The sequence below is a fragment of the Fomitopsis serialis genome (assembly GCF_022376445.1).
Source record: "Fomitopsis serialis strain Sig1Antser10 chromosome Unknown B0H18scaffold_18, whole genome shotgun sequence".
Lineage (NCBI taxonomy): Eukaryota > Fungi > Basidiomycota > Agaricomycetes > Polyporales > Fomitopsidaceae > Fomitopsis > Fomitopsis serialis.
In genome coordinates this window covers 483,812-499,200 of record NW_025954978.1, presented here as the reverse complement: position 1 = coordinate 499,200, position 15,389 = coordinate 483,812, and the positions used below count along the sequence as shown (strand labels likewise).

At 57.9% G+C, this 15,389-nt stretch overlaps 6 protein-coding genes across 6 annotated transcripts; 3 read left to right on the top strand and 3 right to left on the bottom strand.

Annotated features, from left to right (window-relative positions):
* Nucleotides 1-823: 823 nt before the first annotated feature.
* Nucleotides 824-1,841, bottom strand: B0H18DRAFT_995554 (uncharacterized protein). The gene is made up of 2 exons (XM_048045340.1): nucleotides 1,451-1,841; nucleotides 824-1,397 (listed from the first exon to the last, which is right to left on the bottom strand). Exons 1-2 carry the CDS (start codon nucleotides 1,820-1,822, stop codon nucleotides 1,224-1,226), a joined length of 546 nt encoding a protein of 181 aa, XP_047895859.1. The 5' UTR covers nucleotides 1,823-1,841; the 3' UTR covers nucleotides 824-1,223.
* Nucleotides 1,842-2,109: 268 nt separating this feature from the next.
* Nucleotides 2,110-3,325, top strand: B0H18DRAFT_1117211 (uncharacterized protein; the record flags this gene model as incomplete). The annotated part of the gene is made up of 3 exons (XM_048033543.1): nucleotides 2,110-2,359; nucleotides 2,420-2,508; nucleotides 3,146-3,325. The coding sequence occupies 3 exons, from the start codon at nucleotides 2,110-2,112 to the stop codon at nucleotides 3,323-3,325; spliced, it is 519 nt and encodes a 172-aa protein (XP_047895858.1).
* On the top strand, nucleotides 3,083-4,563 carry B0H18DRAFT_995543 (uncharacterized protein). The gene is made up of 3 exons (XM_048045339.1): nucleotides 3,083-3,206; nucleotides 3,264-3,641; nucleotides 3,686-4,563. The coding sequence occupies exons 2-3, from the start codon at nucleotides 3,403-3,405 to the stop codon at nucleotides 4,140-4,142; spliced, it is 696 nt and encodes a 231-aa protein (XP_047895857.1). The 5' UTR covers nucleotides 3,083-3,206; nucleotides 3,264-3,402; the 3' UTR covers nucleotides 4,143-4,563.
* A 755-nt stretch (nucleotides 4,564-5,318) lies between these two features.
* Nucleotides 5,319-6,938, bottom strand: B0H18DRAFT_953404 (uncharacterized protein; the record flags this gene model as incomplete). The annotated part of the gene is made up of 9 exons (XM_048042184.1): nucleotides 5,319-5,399; nucleotides 5,562-5,632; nucleotides 5,673-5,732; nucleotides 5,794-5,897; nucleotides 6,060-6,120; nucleotides 6,158-6,221; nucleotides 6,242-6,309; nucleotides 6,397-6,533; nucleotides 6,751-6,938. 9 exons carry the CDS (start codon nucleotides 6,936-6,938, stop codon nucleotides 5,319-5,321), a joined length of 834 nt encoding a protein of 277 aa, XP_047895856.1.
* A 4,203-nt stretch (nucleotides 6,939-11,141) lies between these two features.
* On the top strand, nucleotides 11,142-12,698 carry B0H18DRAFT_995518 (uncharacterized protein). The gene is made up of 6 exons (XM_048045338.1): nucleotides 11,142-11,253; nucleotides 11,311-11,560; nucleotides 11,624-11,742; nucleotides 11,812-12,144; nucleotides 12,208-12,300; nucleotides 12,353-12,698. Exons 2-6 carry the CDS (start codon nucleotides 11,410-11,412, stop codon nucleotides 12,569-12,571), a joined length of 915 nt encoding a protein of 304 aa, XP_047895855.1. The 5' UTR covers nucleotides 11,142-11,253; nucleotides 11,311-11,409; the 3' UTR covers nucleotides 12,572-12,698.
* A 124-nt stretch (nucleotides 12,699-12,822) lies between these two features.
* On the bottom strand, nucleotides 12,823-14,880 carry B0H18DRAFT_1209645 (uncharacterized protein; the record flags this gene model as incomplete). Its single annotated transcript, XM_048036329.1, has 6 exons — nucleotides 14,670-14,880; nucleotides 14,488-14,618; nucleotides 14,262-14,434; nucleotides 13,104-14,211; nucleotides 12,901-13,042; nucleotides 12,823-12,842 (listed from the first exon to the last, which is right to left on the bottom strand). Exons 1-6 carry the CDS (start codon nucleotides 14,860-14,862, stop codon nucleotides 12,823-12,825), a joined length of 1,767 nt encoding a protein of 588 aa, XP_047895854.1. The 5' UTR covers nucleotides 14,863-14,880.
* Nucleotides 14,881-15,389: the final 509 nt, after the last annotated feature.

Genomic DNA, 15,389 nt, shown 5'->3' with positions numbered 1-15,389 from the left:
TAGGTGTTCGGGCTGTCAGGAGATATCGCGGGTCAGTGCAGCACCCCGTGAGCAGCAATGGTAGCGAGCGTACTATCCGTGAATATCGATCACGCAGGGCAGCCACTACGCTGCCGTTGCTCATGCCAGTGTCGCTCCGCTCGATCGGCTGCGAGGTCTGCGCGTCGACGGGTCCACCTTGTCGCGGCCGCTTTTCTTCCCTAGGTCTGAGGGCGCCGAATTCACCGTCGTCAACATGGTCGCCTTGCGAAGATCCACCGATCGAACTAGTCGGACCTGATGAACTGCTGCACTCTCAAACTTGATCTTCTTGCTCGCAGCGCGCGTAAGCACTGGGGACGGGGTCTTTGCCTCACGCCGATCGTGCAATCTCGACTCTCCGGACTCTCCGGCGCAATCGAGTGCTGCGAATCTGATCCCTGCTGCGTAGCGTCCCGTCGACGGCCTTGCCATTAGTCTCAACAGGAACCGATGTGGCAATGGCAGCAGGTTCGGCGCGTTGAGCGGCGGGGGATGGTAGGGGGCGTGATGTCTCGGACGGCGCGAGCGGGATAGGTGACTCTGTCCTGCGCTGGAAGAGAATTTCAGATGGTGTACGTGGTCCGCGAGGGGACTCGGGCCTCGTCTCCTTCACCGGAGAGCTAGCCTCGGCCTTCGCAAGAGGTGGCATAGGGAAATGTGTAGGCGGTGAGGGGAAGGACGACAGAGATGCCAGGACCTGACAGAGTCATCAGCTATCGTCTTCGCAGGGTGTACTGCGGCGGAGCGGGTGACGAGTCGTGGCGACGGCGTGACGGCTCGTGAAGATGCATCTGTCTCCTGCTCGCTCGGACGACGCGATGAATATTCGGGCGCAGGCTTCTCCAACATCGGAGTACTGGGACCTTGCGGCGACTTTTCCATGCTCGGTGTCACGGCGCGTCCTTGGGCAATCGGCGTCACAGAGCGGTCGGGACGATCAGGAGCCTCGCCGTTCGGTAGGTCTGCAGGCAGCGGGCCTGACCATCCACCCTCGCAGTAGACGCGCCATTCGCCGAGCTGTCCGATGGTAGGAGCAGAGCGTCGCACGCCCTCGCAGGAACGAAGCCATTCTGCGTCCGCCACGCGAGAGAGACTGGCGGCCAAGCTGTGTATCGTCGAGTGATGCCTACGCGTCACCATAAGCGAGTGATTGCTGACCGGGGGTGAGTGACGGTAACAAGTGCGAATGACAGAGGTACTGACTACTTCTCCTGGTTGATCTCGGGGCCCAGAGTGGTCAGGATGTTCATGTAACGCGCATGCTCGTCGGCCGCGTCCTGCGGGTTCTTCTTGGCCTTCTTCTCGTACAGTTGCCCGGCTTGCTTGAGCTTGGCGTTGGCGTTGGCGAGGCGATCGTCGTACGCACGCTCTTCTTTCTGACGGACCGCCGTAAGGCCAGCACTTTGGCGCATACATGCAGAGCACTCACAGCGAGCTTCTTGAACCATTTCTTGACCTCCGCACTGACCGCGTCGCACTCCTTGTCGGCGAGCTTGACGAACTTTGCGTCCACTTCGCAGAGCGTGTCGAAGATGGTCGCGCTCACGTTCAGCGCGTTCGCTAGGGCACCATTGAGCGAATTAACGTCTCGTTGCTTGGTTCCCGTACCTGGTATCTCAGGCACACACTTCGCCGCCGCCGCATCTCGCAAGGCCTTGACGAGCTTCCGCTGCAGAGTTAGGATCGCATTTGCGGCCTCGCAGTAGTCATTGAGCACGTTGACAACGGCTTCGAGCGACCTGCACGACTTGTGAATAGACTCCCTATCCGCAATAGGCTCGTTGAGTGCACCGGAGGACATGACCGTGGTGGATGAGTCGCACAACGAGCGCCAGCCTACTGACTGCGCGACGGAACGCTAAGCGCCCAGCCGTCGGGTACCGTACCAAATACAGCTAAATCAGGAAACGTACATAAGCGCGTTCTTGAGTTCGTCTGTCTTTGCCGGCTATTGTATCCTTCACGCACTAGGCTTGCGCTGTCCTCGCTGCGTTCGCAGGATGCCGTCTTGCCCAGGTCTGCACCTCGCGTGCCCCGCTGCCTCCGCCCGCAGCTGCTCAGCCCACTCACGCCGCTCGCGCTGCATCCATGATGCTGCTGCAAGCGCCCGCAAACGCTCTCTCCGCCCTGTCCGTCTCGATAGCTCAACAGTGTCAACACCTCTTCGCTGCGCTGTCTGTGCTCGCTCGCTCTCGTCCCCTCGCTGCTGTCTGCCGTCCCTCCGCCGTCTCTCTCGTCGCCCCGCCCGCCCCTCCGCCGCTCTGTCCTGATGCGCATAGCCGAGACGAGTCTGTCGACACCGCCAACGCCCCTTCTGCGTCATTCTGGCTCGCCCGAGGTCAGTTTGTGTCTTTTCTCTCTGATCGCGCGCATTCATCCAGAAACAGCGCCTCCTCAGTCCCCGCCGCCGACCTGCTCCCGCCTTCCCCCGTCCCCAACGCATCGCGTGTCACGCGCCGGGACGATGCCAAACGATACGCCAGCATCGTACGAGGCCCCTGCAACTCGTTCAGACCAAAACGATGCCCGGGACGGCTCGCTACACGATGTTCTGTGCGACGCTCCCCAGAGCACCCGCGGTCCTCTCCACCATGCATGGCCTTCTCGCGTCCCTCCCGACGTGCGGGTGCATACCGCAACTGTCGGTCGACTTGGCGCGTAGCACAGATCGACCGTTGTGCGTACCACAAGTGCTGGGCCACGTGAAACCGGCGATACTCTCGTCTAGGCACCGGGAACAACACAGCGCAGCGCGCAGGCGGCTCCCAGGACGATCTCTCACTCTACAGCCAACGGATGGCCCACGGATCGCGGAGCACGACGCACGAAACGGTCTGCTCTATGGACCTGTGTACAAGCGCCCACCACCAGTACTGCACCGGCCTCGCCGCCACTGCCGACGAACACGCCTCGTGCCTAGGCGGCATGCATGCGGCACGCGGCGCAGGTCAGTGGGTCCACGCGGATCTACGTACAAGCACTCACTACTACAGCGCACGCATCGGCGGTCACTCAGAGCCGCACCTACGAGCCTTTCGCTCGTGCCGCATCGCGGCACATCACCGTGCGGACACAAGCATTGCGACGTGCGCCCTCACTCACCCCTTGTCCTACTCCTCCGCAGCCGTCCACGAAGCTCCCGTTCGCTGCAAGTCCACCGGCCGTCGCAAGAACCCAGCAGCACCCTAGGGCACTCGTCGTCAGCAAGTCCCACCACCGCGGCCAGACCATAGACGGCTTACCTGTTCCCATCATCGCGACTGCCGACGACGCCCACCAGTCAACGTCCTGCGCATCCTCATAGGGCCCGTCGCCGTCACCGAGCACGCCCACAGCGCGAGCGAGGCTGCGAGTGCCGCAGAGTTAGTACGTTCCCTTTCCATGCGGTCAGAAACCGACTCACCGATGTCCTCCTCCGTCTACAGCTCCCAACTTTATACCTCGCGATCGCTCGCAGTGGGTTGCTCGGCAGCCAGCGGCCAAGTCGCCGTCGCCTTTCCGGTGCACGATGTCCGCGGAAGCGAACATCGTACCATGCCTGCCGTGGGTATTGACAGCCTTCCCATCGCCACCGGCGCGGTGTACGGGTCCACGCTCGATGGTCCGGCGGCGGGTGGTATGTACGCGTTGATCGGGCACGGCTCGTGAACGTTCCTCACCAAAGATCGGCCGCGAGGGAATTCTTTGTGGGTTTTGCAGGAGACGTATGCGGTCCTCTTGGACGGCGTGGTGAGTTCACTCAGATTCGCCGGTGCGCAAAGCAACCCGAAGGCGGACGGCGCGAGGGCATGTCCACCGGGCATGCATGTCTCGACAGAGTGCATTACGGTGCGCGCTGGCGAGCCGGAAAGAAGGCGTACGATCGGGATTCCGTGCAGCATCAACGTGCGAGAGCGCATGCGTGTCCCTTCCATTCCGCGCGGCACGCTCTCCTCGTGTCCAGCCTGCGAAGGAGGGTGCTCGCCTCCGAGCTCGTCGAGTCACGCTCGCGTCCCTCCGCGGGCGTCGGCACGCTCCGTCAGCGAATCAGGCAGCCCGCTCGTCCGCTCGTCCGCCGGACAGACACGGTGCCCGCATCGAGGCATCCGAGGACGAGCACGTCCATGGACCGCCGCCGGTGAGTGGCCGCAACGAGGTGAGTGCCGTCACGGTGTTTTCTGATACTGACGCATTCTCTTCCGGCGGATCGGATGGCGGGGACGTGCGGGGCGGCGTGGGCAGTACGCGGGGCGGGAGCTGTGATGCGGGGCGCGACTTCGGAGGGCTTCGAACAGTGCTGGAGCCGTTGGCACAGGCTACTCGAGCTGTCCCACAGTGCCCCGCCCTCTCACAACGGTCAGCTGCGCATGCGACGGACGCATTGGTATTGGTATCTACTGCATCGGTCACGGTGTGTCCTGCCTTCGTACGGCTGCAATCCGAGTCCCCGCCGCATAGACAGTTGGTGTCGTCAGCGACGACAGGCACGTCGTACAGGCTGCTTCACGTAGGGCAAGAATCCATGTACATAGTGTCGCAGCAAATAGATATATTCGAGCTGTCTATGATACTTGGCGGACGTGAAACGTGGCGGCCTTCGCCTACGATATTCCGTGGACAGGCCGTGCTGAGCGAGCTGTGGATCGGTACGTGACGGCGACGGCTTCCATCCACACCCAGAGACGTGGTGCGAGCACGTCCTCGTTGCTGCTGGATGAATCCAGTGACCTTCGCCACTCTACCATCGGCCCTCCATGCACCTCGTGCGCTTCTCAGCGAGTGTTCGTCTGCGGGTGTTCGAGCGTCAGCGAGCCAGGCAACAGGCCGTGTGTGATGAGGGTATCACGCACCTGTGCGTTGTGACACACTTCCTGACCGAGTATGCGGCCCTCCTTGACGATCGCAGCGCCCTGGGCCATCAGAAAGGCTTGAGAACAGCCAGGGCACTCGTCGGATGGTCTACCACCCACAAGAACACCTGTCGCCATGGCCGCGGCGCGGCGCGGAATTCTTTGTCAAGAGGTCGATGCGTAGAGCTATTCGTTGCATGACTTCGCAGGAGAGATGGGCGACTCGCCGATGAGCAGCGGAGGGACCCAGAAACAGACAGTCGAACGTTGTCCGATTATGTACACTCAAACCATATCGTTTCCAGAGTCCACCTTGCGGATCAGGTCGCATAGTTCACGAGTTGGCAGTGGCCTGGCCGGGTGACGGAGCCGTCAAGGACAATGGGGACGTCGAAGCATAGGACCGGGCAAAGCACGAGTGTCGATAGTGGCAAGCCCAATGCGTGCCCAGGCGATCTATTCGGTCGGCTATACGTCGACGTTCACGCGTTCTCCGTAGTACCGATATCGCAGGCGACGAGTTATCCACGACATCCGACCGGCTCGACACTGAAAATACCCATCCAACGCCCCTGTGAACAAAGAACATATCGTGGTTTTGTCATCGAGTGACTGGTTTTGTTCAGTCTGCGAGTATCAACACGCCAGTGGGCTTTCGAGGGTCAACCGCGGGACCATGAAACAGGCCGCGCACTTGAAGTGACTACACACCTGTAGATTACGATTCTGGCTCTCGTGTACAAGCCGACTCGGAGTCGCATTGTGTTCGGTAAGGTCACCGACTTAGCGGTGACGTCGAGTGTTATCATCAGCTAAGCTTACGATTCGGGTCTTGACGGTCACGAAACGGTTCGAAATCGACAAAACGGCGCACCGGGTTTCCTGCCAAGGCTCCGAGGCAATGTATAATGAACTAGGATGTATGGGGGTACGGGGGACTCACCGATGTTTCGATCCTGCTGGGATTCGACACCGACCATCTGCTTCAAGCCTCGCTGAATTTCCCTCGCTTTGCGGAGCCGCGCCGAGGAGTATGCAGACCGACAGCTTAGACGTCATGGACACAGAGCTATCGAGGCAAACGCAAGCACTATTGCACAGAATTAAGCAGAGGGAGACAACATTACAAATAGCGGCCGGTTAGCATGATATGAGTCTGGCGACGATTTATGTAGAATCGGTCGGTACTGACATCCATGTCTTGCGTACCGACCTCGATGTGTGAAAGACACGGGAATGGCTGACAACGAGTCAGCGACGTCCTGCCGTGCTGTCAAAAACAGAACGGGATGGTACGCAGTACTTACTGGGACCTCGTCGTGGCATGCATATCGCAGTTGGCCATTTCATGCGGACGGCGAATGCGAGACCCTTGTCGACGCAACACTCACCTGTACTCCATGCACACAGGCCGCAGACCACTTTGCTGATCCATCCCTCGTTGTTCTGAACTTGAACACTGTGACATCGTGACGCGGTTTCGTGTGTTTCGAGACTCATACCGATCACGATCGAGTCGCCTGCGTATTCCGCCCGACTTGCACACCATTGTACATGGGCATCTCGCGCTGACACCCATCATCTACATGGCCTAGCACGGCATCGCTGACTGGGATCGTCACGGTCAGCAGCTGCTCACAGACCGACAGGGTCTGTTGCGAGATACTGGGCTTCGCACGGACACTGTGTAGATACTGCGGAAGAGTTTAGTACTGATCATCTCCCTCTATTCACGTCAACTTGTGTGCGCAAAATCATTACGAGACGCAATTGCCCGTGCACAGTTGGTCACACTGTATTGCAGGCGGGTGCAGCATTTGGTTTCGTTCACGAATGGGACTGCAGACTTGCTGTACACTGGCAACCCGACAATGACGCGGGGAGGCGGGGCGTCAGGCACCCTGTACACCAGTTAGATGATGCGATAGTCGTTGGCCGCTCGCCGACAGCACTTCCATGCACCATCATGTCTTCGAGCACGACGCCGTCATGAAAATCAGGCATGCCACATCCAGGAAACAAACCGAACAGCGTCGTACAAGCGCTGTCCTCGACAGACACTGCTCGGGAGCTCCGGAAAACCTTCATAATCAATGGCTACCAATCGGCGACGTTACTCAGAGTGACCAGCCACACATTACGCAGCGCCTGTCATCGCAAACGGGGCTAAAAAGTGATTGGTCTGTACCAATACTGCACTCGTCGGCTCCCTGACGATCGACGGGAAGTAGGGACGGTCATGCGGACAACGCCGCAGTGACTCGCAGTGCCTGATGCGAGCTTCAAGTTGCCGACGCGAAGGGCTGTGTCGAGAAACGGTGACGCCATCGCAAGGTACCGGTAGGTACAGAACATGAAAGCGTCTGCTCGCCTAGATCACCGTTCCAACTGTCATGGCCGGCGGAACTACATCTCGCATTTGTGTGCCTATATACACTCGGCGGCGGCGGCGGTGAGATCACGCGCAGATGAAAATTGGCTCAGAGCCGAGGACAGAATTGCTGTCATGTATGTCTCCGCCTTTGCGCCTATGGTGGGAAACACAAGGCGAGGAAATACAGAGATTGGGCTGTTTTGTCCAGGTACAAGACATGATAGGCCGCCGACTCGAACATTTGACCGGTGGTATGTTCGCACCAATGCCGAACACGGTCACAGTATTGACCCGACGACGGACTGGCAAGGAGATGCACTGTCGGCCGCGCCCTGAGACTACGAGCGCCCCGGTGGACATGCAGCATGGATGACAGCGCATATGCGACGCAACCGGGCATACGACGTACGTCAATCCCCCATTGCGGCGTCCGCATACGCCGCACACAGTCGAATGATCCAGGAAAAATCGGACTGACATGTAGCTCCAGCGTACGCATTCAATCACGACCAAATAGCTGGTACGTGAGTCCCGCTTGCGTCCTCTCTGCATCATACAAGTGATGCAACGCATGTAGCGGGAGACACTTCTCGGAGGCAGGCGCATACACAGACTCACCGGAATGATGATACCCGTCCCCACACTACACGGCCCGACCAAACCATTCGATCATAGCTTGTTGGACAGGATCTGTCGAGCGTACGGATATCCCAGTGTCACGGTGGCTGGTAGAACTCGTTGAGTATCCACGAGAACGTGTGGTGGCAGCTCCAACTGCACACGTATGGTTGCGAGCACGGCTGGGAAGCAGAGACCATTATGTCGTTCAGAGGACTGAGCTGTCGAAGGCGAAGCAAGATTTTAAAGCAGACGAGCCGAGCGCAAAGACGATGCAGTGGCGGTTGGCCCAGAGTCGGAGGATAGCCAACACCGACGGTGCCCGAGAGCGGGCCGCAGTGTTTTCGTTTCCAGCCAGAAAGACGGGCTTGGGTAATTGCATTACAGCCGCATATACACTGACAAGAGAAGGGGTCAACGTTTCGACCAGCGAGCGAGTGAGCAAACGGGAGAGAGTGGTGTTTGTGGCTGAAGCTCTGAAGTGCGACTTGCGGCGCACGCGTCGTGATCCTCCTCTCCTCTGAGGACGTGACCGTGTACGTACCCCGTCTCGTCTATATACTGTTACTCATGTCACTGCTGCTGCCGTGCATCTGAGTCGCAGCCCGGGTCTCCACATATGGGTGCTATTCACGAACGAAGGATTACATAAGTGGGTCACGTCTAGTAGTATCCGAGTGCACCTGGTAAGTATCATGGCCCGGCCCGGCTTCTCACTCTGGCTCGAAGCTTCAACTGGCTCTAACGTTTGACACAAGTACTGTGTTATTACGAGTACTACAGTCTTGAAGGTCAATATGTTGAAATGCCAGCACCATTGCATCGAGGTCCATAACAGCGAGTCGCTAAATCTGGCAAAGCTCACCGAAGGATCACCAGACTCCCATAATGAGTAGCTTGCCCTCCGACCTCGCACTTCCGTCGGAGCCCAGGGCTCTACGTGCCGGACACCATGAAGTGACCTGTGACCAAAAGACTGTGAGTGATTCATTGACTTGTTATGTGACTGATAAGGATGATGGGCCTACTACGTGAATGTCCATTCATCCTGTTCCGATGTACAGGTTCCGACTTGGAGTTCAATGTTCAACGTTCAGTATCGAAGATAGCTATACACGTAAGTATCATTCCATGCCAGTGATAGTGATGAAATCGGCTCGGTACATGGCTGAGAAGACATCAGTCGACGAGCATTGAGTAAGGCTAAGAGTGATTGAGTTCTCTGCAGTTGCTGCTTAAGCTGTCACAGCCCAATGCTGAATTTGTGTGGTTGAATCTCCCACTCAATATTCTTGGGTCTGAGTCATATTGAAGCACAACTGGGAGACATGAGCGAAGCAGAGTGTATGGGTGAGTAGAATTGTGGCGTGAATTGATTGATGAGCGCTGAGCACTTAGCACTTAGCATCCGAAGAAACCTCTGGTGGCGTTGACGTGGATTTGTGGCACCATCTTGAGGCGAGGATCGAGGCGAATGTGGACATGTGCTATCAAGGCTGTTCTGACACAAGTCTGGCATTATGTATGCTGGAGCCGAACACGGCGGGGAATATATAGGCTGGGTAGAATTGCAGGACGTACCACTCCCGATGCCCACACTATGCTAGCATGCACCTCCGAGTCGGCTGCCTAGATTCGGCGCACACACATCCTCCGCCTTGAAGCTTGACCATTCGCTCGGGGCTCACCAACTTCACTCTCGAATCCTGATCTCTGGTCCACCGCTGCCACGAACATTGAGGACGAACGTGCATCTAGTGAGTATATTCCTTACAGCTCGTGTACACATTCATACTCACTGTCTCTTTGAATCTTTCTTTTCCAACCGCAGAGGCTGCGAGCTCACATCAAATGTGCTAGTCACGGCGAGCCCGAGGGCTCGTACGAGCCGCTTTAAGTAAGTACCGTCTTCCCAATATAGAACATCAGACGCTCACCGTTCAAATGGTCGTGCGTTGGCAGGATGCTCCGAGTGACTTATAGTCTCAAGCTGTGCACAAGTCAGGCTCAACTCCAAGTCGGCCCAATCCTGGTGGCTCAATACAAGTAGGTTTGTGTACGTATCTGTGTCCCTGCGCGATGAACCCTAACTGTCCATGAAACCTGGAGAGCAGCTACTACGGCCTGAGTCAAGCTTCAATGAAGCGCACGCGCGCGACGTGCACCATATACCAGTAAGTGAGTACTGTCACTCCGCCGAGTTGCTCGATCGGTGTAATACTCAGCAGTACTGCAGGCCTCGACGTTCGTTGGCGCTGTGAAGCTTTGAAGACAGGACATTGACTCGATTGCCACTGGGACTGGCCCTACGCATGACCATATGGTAAGTCTGCACCAATATTGTCGGCACGGTATGCGTCAGATTCGGAATCTCATGACGTGCGTAGACTCATGCTGCGTCTCTGCCAGTGGGTTGGTTGCTTTAAAGCTTGTCTGCGTGAGACGTACTGACAGAGACAGACATGTGCCGGGGCATGAGCACGCGGCTCAGTCGAGTCGTTGCATGCGTGCAAATGCGCAGTTGACCCATGGACCCGTCGCCGTCAAATTGACCGAAGCATTCTGTCTGCCGAGTGGACAAGCTGCGTGACAAGCTGGCTATGACAGGTACGTTGGCCGCACGTGTGCGAACCGTCCAAAGACATTGATCATTGACCGGTTATGGATAGATGAGCATCCGCCACGTCGAGTCAGGGAGTATCGTGTGTCATATTTACACTAAAGTAGGTGCCTTGCCGCGGCTTGATTCCGAGTGTACTGACCACTCCGCACTCAGTTACATTCGTTCGACTCGGACTGATAGGCATGCATTATAAATGTGATGTGATCAGAGACGTGTACGCTCTGTCGGTAGCGAAGGTTGCTGGTTCCCGGCGTCGACGCCGAATGCCCTTTGAGGTAAGCTTAGCGAGTCTGTGCCCCAATAGTACACCGAGTATCTGTCGGGGGGCGAGTGATCTTCTGTATTGCGGCACTCTGAGTCTGTTCATTCTCAAACATGACTGGTACGGTGGGTGACTCCGGGAACATGTATATGGCTGCGTAAGTTACGAGCGGATGAATGAACGATGATATCACGGTGCGAGCAACGTCGCACAGACATCTCCGAGTCCGAGGTTGAGCGGTGCTCATGCACATCACATTGCATCCACTAGAAGGACCAACCGAAGGGCAACAAGCTATTCCGGGCCCCTTTCATTCATTCGTGAGGTGTTACTGCCTGTGAGGATGATGGAACGAGGTGGGCAATGTGTTTTCGTGTTGGTCTTCCTCTGCTGATACCAGCATGCAACGGATAGGTCTTTCGGCGCGGTCTGTCCTATGTTCCTCCGCGACGATGCCCGGCCTGAGTCAACCGTGCATGGCAATATATATATGGATCGTCTTCCCGCGAGCGGGGTGCCCGTCATGGTGCGTAGATGACTGTATCAACGTGTATTGACACCGACTGACTACTACACTGGACAGCGTCTGCTGTCCACGTCTACTCATTCATGCGTCGACTCGGATCGCCAAGGAGCAGCGCGGTAGCGCTGCCAGTACTCTGGCTACCTGATAGACACCATCATGCAGCCAACCCGCGAGTGGGCGACAGCGTCCGACAATACCGTCTACATGGATCGACACACAACGAGCATGAGACACGTGGTGAGTATGTCAAGGCAACAAGTCCTTCGTACCTTTGAGGGTACACTCAAGTGCTCATGGCCATCCTCTCGTAAGTACTCATGCGAATATAGTGTGTCACAATCTATAATGACGCGCCTGCCGAGACACACAGGCGACGTACCAACTTTGGAGAAGACCCTTCGCCAGCCCCATACACGTTCGCATGCGCCCTTCACGGTACCCGGAACGGCGATGTATATACAGATCGACGTCCGGCGAGCGACGTCTCGGGCACGTCGTCGACCCAAGACCAGTACTGATGCTCATGGCTCATGGCCGACGTGGCGTTGCGCCCCACAGACCTGGTCCGCACCTCTGCTATCCGCTTCATTCGCGGGGCCCCGTGTCAAACGTTATGGCCCCACCATCAAGGTCGAGCGTGGTACGGACATAACGACGTCCGGCGAGCGGCACAAGGCTCAGCGCCGGCCCGTCCATACCCACTTTCTGCTCGCTCCATCGATACCCATGTCAAGCATCAAGAAGGCCTTCCACCGGACCCGTGAATCCACATCTTCAAAGAGCACTATCTGTGCCAAGTCCCCCGATTCCAGCCCGACTGTGCTGCACATCCTCGAAGCGTTGTGCGCAGTCCGTTACCGGGATGCGCAGGATGATGGATCACCATTCAGCGTGAGTCAGCCTCTTCGTGCCTGCTCTGTCGGTCACTGACAACGGCGAGCCCGTCCTGACAAGGACGGGGCTATGAGGGACAGCGCGTGGCAGATTGCCTTCCACGACGTTCGCGCTGTGTGGTGCGAATGGCGATGCACGTTATCTGCCGATACGGTGAGTGCAACTTTGTCAATGTTCAGGGCTCCAATATTGACAACCTGAACAGCCAGCCCACGGTCATCGCACAGCGTTGACGAGGTATATTCGATACGTAGCTACTGTGCGACAGCGACTGACCGCAGCTGCTCCATTAAGGGCGTACAGCCTGCGGCCGCGACGACCTTGCACGGGCACTCACCTGGTACGGTACTCGCCTTGCTGTGTGTTCCCAGGCCGCCGACTGCCATTGAGATGGAGGGGAGGGACCAGCCGTCGCCGCGAGTGACGGCAGAGAGGGGGGACGCTTTTTTCGTTAGCACCGATGTACATACCGGGGCCCGTTTGCGTGATCTACGAAAAAATTCAGCACACCATAATTGACGAGCTCCCTGCGGGGAGGCGAAACTATGCCCCAAAAAAGGACGTTTTTTGGACTTGGTGCGCCAGTTGCGTTTTGCCCTCAGCCAATCCCTGCGCTCGCACGTAAACTCCCCACGCCCGCCGTGCGACGATCCCCGCCCCGCCCCCACGCCACGCTCACACGCCCACCTCTCGGTCTAATTAGGCTCGTACCATGACTCGTCTGAGTATTCCGCGAGGTATCCATCGACAGACGACGGCGGTCTGCAGCGGGCGAGGTAGGTGGGAGCCGCGGAGAAGTCGGGGCAACGTCGATGGGCTCGTATTTGTTCGCGATCTTAGATACGCTCGTCGGTGACCTTGGCACCTCCTTACGAGGCGACGTAGGTTGTTCGGGCTGTCAGGAGATATCGCGGGTCAGTGCAGCACCCCGTGAGCAGCAATGGTAGCGAGCGTACTATCCGTGAATATCGATCACGCAGGGCAGCCACTACGCTGCCGTTGCTCATGCCAGTGTCGCTCCGCTCGATCGGCTGCGAGGTCTGCGCGTCGACGGGTCCACCTTGTCGCGGCCGCTTTTCTTCCCTAGGTCTGAGGGCGCCGAATTCACCGTCGTCAACATGGTCACCGCCTTGCGAAGATCCACCGATCGAACTAGTCGGACCTGATGAAACTGCTGCACTCTCAAACTTGATCTTCTTGCTCGCAGCGCGCGTAAGCACTGGGGACGGGGTCTTTGCCTCATGCCGCTCGTGCGATTCTCGACTCTCCGGACTCTCCGGCGCAATCGAGTGCTGCGAATCTGATCCCTGCTGCGTAGCGTTCCCGTCGACGGCCTTGCCATTAGTCTCAACAGGAACCGATGTGGCAATGGCAGCAGGTTCGGCGCGTTGAGCGGCGGGGGATGGTAGGGGGCGTGATGTCTCGGACGGCGCGAGCGGGATAGGTGACTCTGTCCTGCGCTGGAAGAGAATTTCAGATGGTGTACGTGGTCCGCGAGGGGACTCGGGCCTCGTCTCCTTCACCGGAGAGCTAGCCTCGGCCTTCGCAAGAGGTGGCATAGGGAAATGTGTAGGCGGTGAGGGGAAGGACGACAGAGATGCCAGGGACCTGACAGAGTCATCAGCTATCGTCTTCGCAGGGTGATACTGCGGCGGAGCGGGTGACGAGTCGTGCGACGGCGTGACGGCTCGTGAAGATGCATCTGTCTCCTGCTCGCTCGGACGACGCGATGAATATTCGGGCGCAGGCTTCTCCAACATCGGAGTACTGGGACCTTGCGGCGACTTTTCCATGCTCGGTGTCACGGCGCGTCCTTGGGCAATCGGCGTCACAGAGCGGTCGGGACGATCAGGAGCCTCGCCGTTCGGTAGGTCTGCAGGCAGCGGGCCTGACCATCCACCCTCGCAGTAGACGCGCCATTCGCCGAGCTGTCCGATGGTAGGAGCAGAGCGTCGCACGCCCTCGCAGGAACGAAGCCATTCTGCGTCCGCCACGCGAGAGAGACTGGCGGCCAAGCTGTGTATCGTCGAGTGATGCCTACGCGTCACCATAAGCGAGTGATTGCTGACCGGGGGTGAGTGACGGTAACAAGTGCGAATGACAGAGGTACTGACTACTTCTCCTGGTTGATCTCGGGGCCCAGAGTGGTCAGGATGTTCATGTAACGCGCATGCTCGTCGGCCGCGTCCTGCGGGTTCTTCTTGGCCTTCTTCTCGTACAGTTGCCCGGCTTGCTTGAGCTTGGCGTTGGCGTTGGCGAGGCGATCGTCGTACGCACGCTCTTCTTTCTGACGGACCGCCGTAAGGCCAGCACTTTGGCGCATACATGCAGAGCACTCACAGCGAGCTTCTTGAACCATTTCTTGACCTCCGCACTGACCGCGTCGCACTCCTTGTCGGCGAGCTTGACGAACTTTGCGTCCACTTCGCAGAGCGTGTCGAAGATGGTCGCGCTCACGTTCAGCGCGTTCGCTAATAGGGCACCATTGAGCGAATTAACGTCTCGTTGCTTGGTTCCCGTACCTGGTATCTCAGGCACACACTTCGCCGCCGCCGCATCTCGCAAGGCCTTGACGAGCTTCCGCTGCAGAGTTAGGATCGCATTTGCGGCCTCGCAGTAGTCATTGAGCACGTTGACAACGGCTTCGAGCGACCTGCACGACTTGTGAATAGACTCCCTATCCGCAATAGGCTCGTTGAGTGCACCGGAGGACATGACCGTGGTGGATGAGTCGCACAACGAGCGCCAGCCTACTGACTGCGCGACGGAACGCTAAGCGCCCAGCGCGTCGGGTACCGTACCAAATACAGCTAAATCAGGAAACGTACATAAGCGCGTTCTTGAGTTCGTCTGTCTTTGCCGGCTACTGTATCCTTCACGCACTAGGCTTGCGCTGTCCTCGCTGCGCTCGCAGTGATGCCGTAAGGGTGCGTTGTATGCGCGATGTCTCCTGGGCGAACCTGACCGTGGGTTGTGGAACAGCAAGGGGACACGACGACAACCGTGGTAGCTGTTGGGCATGCCGGACACTCTGGGCTGTAGAGCGTGAGTTGCATATCTCGTAGGAAGTATGCGAGCTAAGTCGTCTATAGTCAGCAGGTGAAGCAGCGACTTGTTGTCCACGACGACAGTGTTGCGCTTCTGTGTTCAAAATCAAATACCCCAGGACATCCATATATTCGGCGTTGATCGCTGTTGGGGGCCACTTTCATTAGTAGGCTCCCCGCTCCGCCGACGTGTGG

What these genes read in the sequence shown, in the direction of transcription:
- B0H18DRAFT_995554 (XM_048045340.1), bottom strand. Translation starts at nt 1,822, where the DNA reads ATGTCCTCCGGTGCACTCAACGAGCCTATTGCGGATAGGGAGTCTATT. An exon ending in AATGGTTCAAGAAGCTCGCT is followed by an intron (nt 1,398 to 1,450) that starts GTGAGTGCTCTG and finishes GCGGTCCGTCAG; the next exon opens with AAAGAAGAGCGTGCGTACGA.
- B0H18DRAFT_995518 (XM_048045338.1), top strand. Translation starts at nt 11,410, where the DNA reads ATGCAGCCAACCCGCGAGTGGGCGACAGCGTCCGACAATACCGTCTAC. An exon ending in TCCGGCGAGCGACGTCTCGG is followed by an intron (nt 11,743 to 11,811) that starts GCACGTCGTCGA and finishes TGCGCCCCACAG; the next exon opens with ACCTGGTCCGCACCTCTGCT. An exon ending in ATGATGGATCACCATTCAGC is followed by an intron (nt 12,145 to 12,207) that starts GTGAGTCAGCCT and finishes CGTCCTGACAAG; the next exon opens with GACGGGGCTATGAGGGACAG.
- B0H18DRAFT_995543 (XM_048045339.1), top strand. Translation starts at nt 3,403, where the DNA reads ATGCGGTCAGAAACCGACTCACCGATGTCCTCCTCCGTCTACAGCTCC. An exon ending in GGTCCGGCGGCGGGTGGTAT is followed by an intron (nt 3,642 to 3,685) that starts GTACGCGTTGAT and finishes TCCTCACCAAAG; the next exon opens with ATCGGCCGCGAGGGAATTCT.